This window comes from Trachemys scripta, chromosome 1, assembly GCF_013100865.1.
Source record: "Trachemys scripta elegans isolate TJP31775 chromosome 1, CAS_Tse_1.0, whole genome shotgun sequence".
NCBI lineage: Eukaryota > Metazoa > Chordata > Testudines > Emydidae > Trachemys > Trachemys scripta.
In genome coordinates, this window is record NC_048298.1 from 340,592,081 (window position 1) to 340,599,398 (window position 7,318).

General features: G+C 44.6%; 1 protein-coding gene across 1 annotated transcript; it reads right to left on the reverse strand.

Annotated features, from left to right (window-relative positions):
- Window positions 1-766: 766 nt before the first annotated feature.
- On the reverse strand, window positions 767-1,705 carry LOC117872527 (putative olfactory receptor 52P1). The gene has a single exon (XM_034761053.1). It carries the CDS (start codon window positions 1,703-1,705, stop codon window positions 767-769), a length of 939 nt encoding a protein of 312 aa, XP_034616944.1.
- Between the last annotated feature and the right edge of the window lie 5,613 nt (window positions 1,706-7,318).

Genomic DNA, 7,318 nt, shown 5'->3' on the forward strand with positions numbered 1-7,318 from the left:
TAACCTTGCATCTTAAAGCCTGCTTTCCAATTAACCCTTATCTATGTGGTGTTCTCTTTTATTAATTCATAGTGGCTGAGTGCACATCATATGGTTGAAATTGGGTTGATCACATTCTGAAGTACACACTCCTCAAATTCGGGGTAACATGGTCCAGTTCTCAAAAACACAGTTTCATCACCCTCACCAACAAGCTCTAGTAGAATGCCCTCAATTTCTTCACCAGCTTTCCTATATTGCACTATCTAACTGAGACATTTGCTTTATCCTCCAGACTTCCTGAAGGATTGTACATAGAAAAATCAGGTAAATTTTGCTCACCAGATCAATGACCATATGATAAAGAAGTTCAGCATTGTAGTTGTTTTCTTTATTTTTGGCTATCAGAAACCGTAGCTTCACTTCATCAAACTGACGAAGAACCCTGTTCACACAGGATCTAATGGAAAGCCACCTGGTTTCAGAAAGCTGCAATATCTTCCAGTGGTCTGCAAGTCAAGGAAAGGCTGAGTGACAGGGTGTGTGGAGGTGGGGGCTGACAGATGATACTGAAAGAGATCAGGTGATTGAGAGAGAAAGGGAACTCAACAACGGAGAAAGCAGTGCTTGGTGATCCAGTGACAACAGGTTAGGTGTGAGGAACTTCTCTGACTGTGAACTTTCACTATGGTGAGCTCAGTCAAACAACACAGAACACCCTTGATTAATGAGGAGATATTTTTTCCCCTTGTCATCACTCAGGTTTATAGTTTGTGTCCCCCGGTGTTCACTTTCTGCAGGTGTATTTGCCCACTTTGTCACGAAGCTCTTTGGTTTTGACCCCATAAATGATAGGGTTAAGCATGGGGGGGATGAGAAAATAGAGGTTTGACAAGATAATGTGAAAATGAGGAGCAATGTCCTGACTGAACCGGTGCGCCAGAGTGGAGAAGAGGCCAGGAGGATAAGACATCATCATCACACAGATGTGGGCTGTGCAAGTGTTGAGAGCTTTCTGGTGGGCTTCCTTGGACGAGATTCTGAGGACGGCCCTGATGATCAGACCATAGGACAGGGCAATGAGCGTCAGGTCTAACCCGATGACTACAAATGCCAAAACCAAGCCGTACATCCTGTTCACTGTGATGTCGCCACATGACATCTTTGCCACAGCTATGTGCTCGCAGTATGTATGGGGGATAATGTGATTGGCACAGAATGGGAGTCTGCTCAGAAGCAAGGGCATTGGCAGAATTAAGAGAACAGCTCTTATTAAACCCACGAGCCCTAGCTTAGCTATTCGTATGTTGGTGACGATGGTGGCGTATCTCAGAGGGTTACATATGGCAACGTAGCGATCAAAGGCCATTGTCACGAGGACAGCAGAGTGCATAATAGAAACTGCGTGAAGGAAGAACATCTGGGTGAGGCAGCCATCCACAGTAATGTTTTTCAAATCAAACAAAAATATAAAGAGTGCCTTCGGCATGATGGAAGTTGACGTGCTGATGTCTGTGACTGCCAGCATGCAGAGCAGCAGGTACATCGGCTTGTGTAGGGTCTCCTCTTTGCCTACAACAAACAGAACCGTGAAATTTCCCAACAGGCCGATAATGTAGAACACAGAGAAAGGGATGGAAATCCAGATGTGAGCAGCTTCCAGACCAGGGATGCCCATTAGGATGAATGTTGAAGGGTCAGAGGAGGTGAGGTTGAAACCTGCCATGAAGTGGTCGATGCATCAATCAGGCTCAGAAATGCTCAAGGTCCCTGTGAAGGGAGAGAAGCACAGCAAGCGGGGTTACACACTTTATAACAAATAATACGGTAAATACTTTATAGTAGAGCTGTCGATTAATCACAGTTAACTCATGCAATGAACTAAAAACAATGAATCCTGATTAATCCCACTGTAAAAGAATAGAATACCAATTGAAATTTATTAAATATTTGGATGTTTTCCTACATTTTCAAATATATTGATTTCAGTTACAACACAGAATACAAAGAGTATAGTGTTCACTTTATTTATTATTTTTATTACAAAATTTGCACTGTAAAAATGATAAAAGAAACAGTAATTTTCAATTCACCTCATACTAGTTCTATAGTGCAGTCTCTTTATCATGAAAGTGCAACTTACAAAGGTAGTTTTTTGTTACATAACTGCACTCAAAAACAAAACAATGCAAAACTTTAGAGCCTACAAGTGCACACAGTCCTACTACTTGTTCAGCCAATCTCTAAGAGAAACAAGTTTGTTTACATTTAGGGAGATAGTGCTGCCCACTTCTTAATTACAATGTCAGCTGAAAGTGAGAAGAAGCATTCCCATGGCTCTGTTGTAGCTGCAGTCACTACATATGTATGTGCCAGACATGCTAAAGATTCATATGCCTCTTCATGCTTTGGCCATCGTTCCAGACAACATGCTTCCATGCTGAAGACGTTCATTAAAAATATAATGTGTTCATTAAATTTGTGATTGAACTCCTTGGGGGAGAATTGTATGTCCCCTGCTCTGTTTTACGTGCATTTTGCCATATATTTCATGTTACAGCAGTCTCGGGTGATGAACCAGCACATGTTGTTCATTTTAAGAACACTTTCACTGCACATCTGACAAAATACAAACAAGATACCAATATGAAATTTCTGAAGATAGCTACAGCACTCAACTGAAGATTTAAGAATCTGAAGTGCTTTCCAAAATCTGAGAGGGATGAGGTGTGGAGCATGCTTTCAGAAGTCTTAAAAGAGCACCACTCTGATGCGGAAACTACAGAACGCAAACCACCAAAAAAGAAAATCAACCTTCTGCTGGTGGCATTTGACACAGGGGATGAAAATGAGTATGCATTGGTCCACACTGCTTTGGATTGTTATCGAGCAGAACCCATCATCAGCATGGACATGTCCTCTGGAATGGTGGTTGAAGCATCAAGGGACATATGAATCTTTAGTGCATCTGTCATGTAAATATCTTGCAATGCCAGATACAACAGTGCCATGGAAATGCATGTTCTCACTTTAAGGTGACATTGTAAACAAGAAGCAGGCAGCACGATCTTCTGCAAATGTAAAAAAAATGGGCATTCAATTAAACTGAAACGTGGCACATTCAAAACAAATAATTGTATTATGATTAAAGGTGATGTTGTTGGCATTCTTAGGCACTCAATGCCTAATTAGACTGAGGAACTCATTGCCACAAGAGGTAGTTGAGGCCATGAGCTAAGTGATACTATCCTGTTACAATAGTTACAGCTAAACAAATAGTTTGAAAATCCTATATGCCCACAGGTTTCAGGGCACAAGCCAATCTCTAGCTTTTCGGCATTAGGGTGACACCCTCAGTATGGTTAGGTCATCCCCCCCATCCAATTACTGCTGGGTTTCTTATACCTTCTGCAGCACCTGCAACTGTCACTGTGAGAGAGAGGAGACTGGACTAGATGGACCATAGGTTTGATCCACAATGCAGTTCCTATGTTGGAAAGGAGCTCAGTTTCCCCCATGGAAACAGAGATTACATGATGGGCTAACACTTTGTGCTCAACAAAATGGGCAGGAAGGGCACCAGGGTCTTGGTATTTAGCGCGTTTCAGCCTAGCATACAGAGGTCTAAAAGGATCCAATAACTGGAAGCTGAATTTAAAAGAATTCTGACTGGAAATAAGGTATGCATTTTTTAAATGGTGAGAGTAATTAACTATTGGAGCAATTTTCCAAGGGTCTTGGCAGATTCTTCATCACTGAGAATTTTAAAATCAAAGTTGGCGGTTTCTCTAAAATATCTGCTCTAGGAATAATTTGGGGGAAATTCTCAGGCCTGTGTTACACAGACCAGATGATAACAATGGTCTCTTCTGGCCTTCAAATCTATGAACATGTCCCCAGGAAGCAGCTGGAGGCATTTTGCCTGCAAATTCGTGCAGGAGCTTACTGAAGGCATTTTTTCTATTCATGACTGTGTTGAATTTAGCCCTCTGGGGAGAAATTCTCATGTGACTGCGGTGCCTTGGAAATGTAACACTAGGTGGGTATTTCATGAGGCTGACGGATCCCATGAAGCACTGCAGGGATGAACATTTTAGGTGAGAAAAATAATGAACTCATAAAATCTCCTCACTGAGGAATGAATGTACAACCCCTCACCATTAACGCCTAACAGAACTGTCTAGCAAATGGTCCTAGAGCATCCTGGGTTTAACGACTGTGTCGCAATGGCCCCCTGTTTCAGGCAGCTACTAGTGGTTCCTCCTCATGGCAGCGGTATTTATCTAGGCCCTCCCATGTCCCAGAATTGCCTGCTCTCATTGTTTAATGCGCATGCTTCTTAGATTGCGAGTGTTTCCTGTGTAGCATTCCCTGAAGCACTATCTGTTGTGTTTGAGTGTAACAAGAGAATCTTCACAGGTGCCTGCTTTGGCATTTGCCACTTGTGAGATTTCTCTCTGTTGAGACACAGTCACTGATTACCCCCCAGCCAAGGGAGTAGGAATGACCTCGCCCGCTGCAGAGGAATTGCTGTGGGGAGTCTGGGGCGGCTTGGAGGTTGCAGGAGCGAGGGATGACTGGGAAGCATGGAGAAGTCACTGATGACGAGCATGCTGTTGGAATCGTGGTAGCTTGGGATGGGGAAGGAGAGTACGGACAGGGGGTCAGAATATGATGGGAGACTGAAGCAGCTGAGGAACAAAGTGTAATGGGTTTCCCCCAAGATGTCACCTGGAACTGGGGTACCACTGAGCCCTCTGATTCACCAGCCTGGGCTCCTTCTTTCAAAGTGCTACTGTGACAAGCTGCAGACCCGCTCCTGGTTCTTCACCTCCATCAGCATTCACACAGGCAGGGAGACACCCAGATGCAGGTACATGCAGACTCTCTGACCAGCCACTGCATGAACCAACAATAGAGAGGCTACAGCCAAAATAACCCCCCACTCCCTAGCCGAGGACCCAAGAGCTGTACCGTCCTGCCATGATCCGAACTCTGACCACTATGCATTTGTTACCTCGTTCGCTTCTCCCTCCATGTCAGGAGGACAGTGCACACTTCTGGTAACCATGCTGACATGTTTCCCCCAGACACTTCCCTTAAAATGTATCTTTTGTAGTTAGTACACTTGCTTTATGTTTTAATCTAAACCCAGTATGCCTTTAAGTGTTTATAAGGGTTAGCAAACAGATCACCTAGCAAATAAACCATAACCCAAACTGAATTTATCAAGCTGGTTAGATTGAGTATGAATTAGCAGTTTCTCACCCTGACTGATGATACAAGCCGTCTGGCAGTTTCTCAAGGCACAAGCTGTATTACCTTTGCAGCTTGGGGTTCTCAGATTTCCATACAAAGGCTAGAAATCTCTTTAGCATCAGTCCAGCACTTCCCCCAGGTTCAGTCTTTGGTCCTCAGGTGTTTCCTGGAGTCCTCTTGTGTGAGGAGTGAAGAATCACCTATGATGTCAATCCCTGCCTTATATAGCTTTAGGATATGGCAGGAAACCCAAGTTTAAACATTTGGTTCTACTGCATGCATCCGATGAAGTGGATTTTAGTCCACGAAAGCTTATGCCCAAACAAATTTGTTAGTCTCTAAGGTGCCACAAGTACTTCTGTTCTTTTTAGTTCCCAAAGCATTTTGTGAAAAAAGCAGACATCGGAAGTTATGAGGCCTGGTCACATGCCCTTGTAGAGTCATAGTATCCATTATTTACAGGCTGTCTGTGTACACCTTCCTCCCTGCCCTCAGAAGCCCCAGAGCTGCCCGCGTGCCCATCTACATCCTGCTCTCTGCCACAGAACCCCCAGTGCTGGCCACTTGTCCATGTATGTTCCCCATCCCTACAACCACCAGTCTTGCCACACAGAGATACCTCTCATGCAGGACCAAAACCAGGTGACGGATGCTACAGCGACAGCTCACAGAAATACCTCCTCAGACTAGGTTAAACTCAGTGTCTGCCTGCACCCGGGAAAAGGGGAGATCAGCCTGAACTGCCTTTCTGGGGGTCAAGGGAACTCCAGCAGCAACTCAGCCTGTGCAGGGAAAGAGAGAGGCCAGACACTGTGAGATAGAGGACAAGGAGATGAAAAAGACCCAGCAGGAGTAAAACTTCCTCCAAATGCCACAAAGCTTTAATGTACTGCAGCCTGTTAGAAACCCAGACAGAGTTTCCTGAGGTTGCTTTTCCTGTGTTGCCAATTGCTGATATTACCATGAGGCTGTAGTGGGGCTGCTCATGGGAGGAGGGATGGTCCGAATGGGGGATGGTGTCAGAGATAATCTGCGACAGTGTGGTCCACATTCTATTATGGTCTGAGATACCCCCAACTCCAGGAGGCCTCGTTATGCCTCTTTGGTCTGTGCATTAGGCAGGATTTGCATTCCTTATTTCGTAGAGTAACCACATGACCCGATTTTATAAGGACAGTCCTGATTTTGGGGTCTTTTTCTTATGTAGGCTCCTATTACCCCCCTCCCCTGTCCCTATTTTTCACATTTGCTGTCTGGTCACCCTACTGTTTCGCCAGTTTCAGGACTCCACACCACTGTGATCTGCACATCTCCCATCCTGCCACACACACGCTGTGTGTTCCTGGACCTCCCCCAGTGAGATTTACAACACTGCCTAGTTTCCTCCAAGCCAGAAACATGCTTCTATTTTTACGCCCTTTTGGTACTTCTTGTCCTCTCCAGAACCAGAGATGCAGGGGCACAGAGAGAGCAGTCCCTTTTCCTTCCCTGAAAAAACTGTTATCCTAATTGTTCTGAATGTCTAAGCTTGTGAGTTTGAGATTTCAGCAACTCTCCTGTCAGTTCTTCTTAGGTCTCAATGAGCTCACCCTTCTTTAGAGGGCACAGAATGACTCCAGTTGAAGTCACTGGAGGCTCATGGCCAGTGTTAATCACTAAATGTGGATTTAGGGTGAAATCCTGGCCGTGTTCAGAGTTTTGCCATTGATCTCAATGGGACCAAGTTTCCACCCTTAGTATTAACTTTCAGCTCCCAGCTGTGAAAATCACGGCTCCTTGTCCTGCTACAGAGATTGATATTCTATGAGGGTGATGCAAAAGTCTCAAGGAAACCCGCTGTTTATGTGGTGCTCTGAGAAGAGACATGCAAGATTTGGATTCCAAAACACAGGGGCCCTGGTTTTACTCTCAGGGAGGCCAGTGTTAATCTGGAGTGACCCAGTGAAGGCAGAATGTGAGAGAAGAATCTGGCCAGGGTGTGGCCCATTCTTATTGTGAACCCTCTGGTAACACATAATCCCAAGCTACTGAGATAGATAGAAAGACACAGTAGGAGACAAGGAACTTTTCTTAAAACACA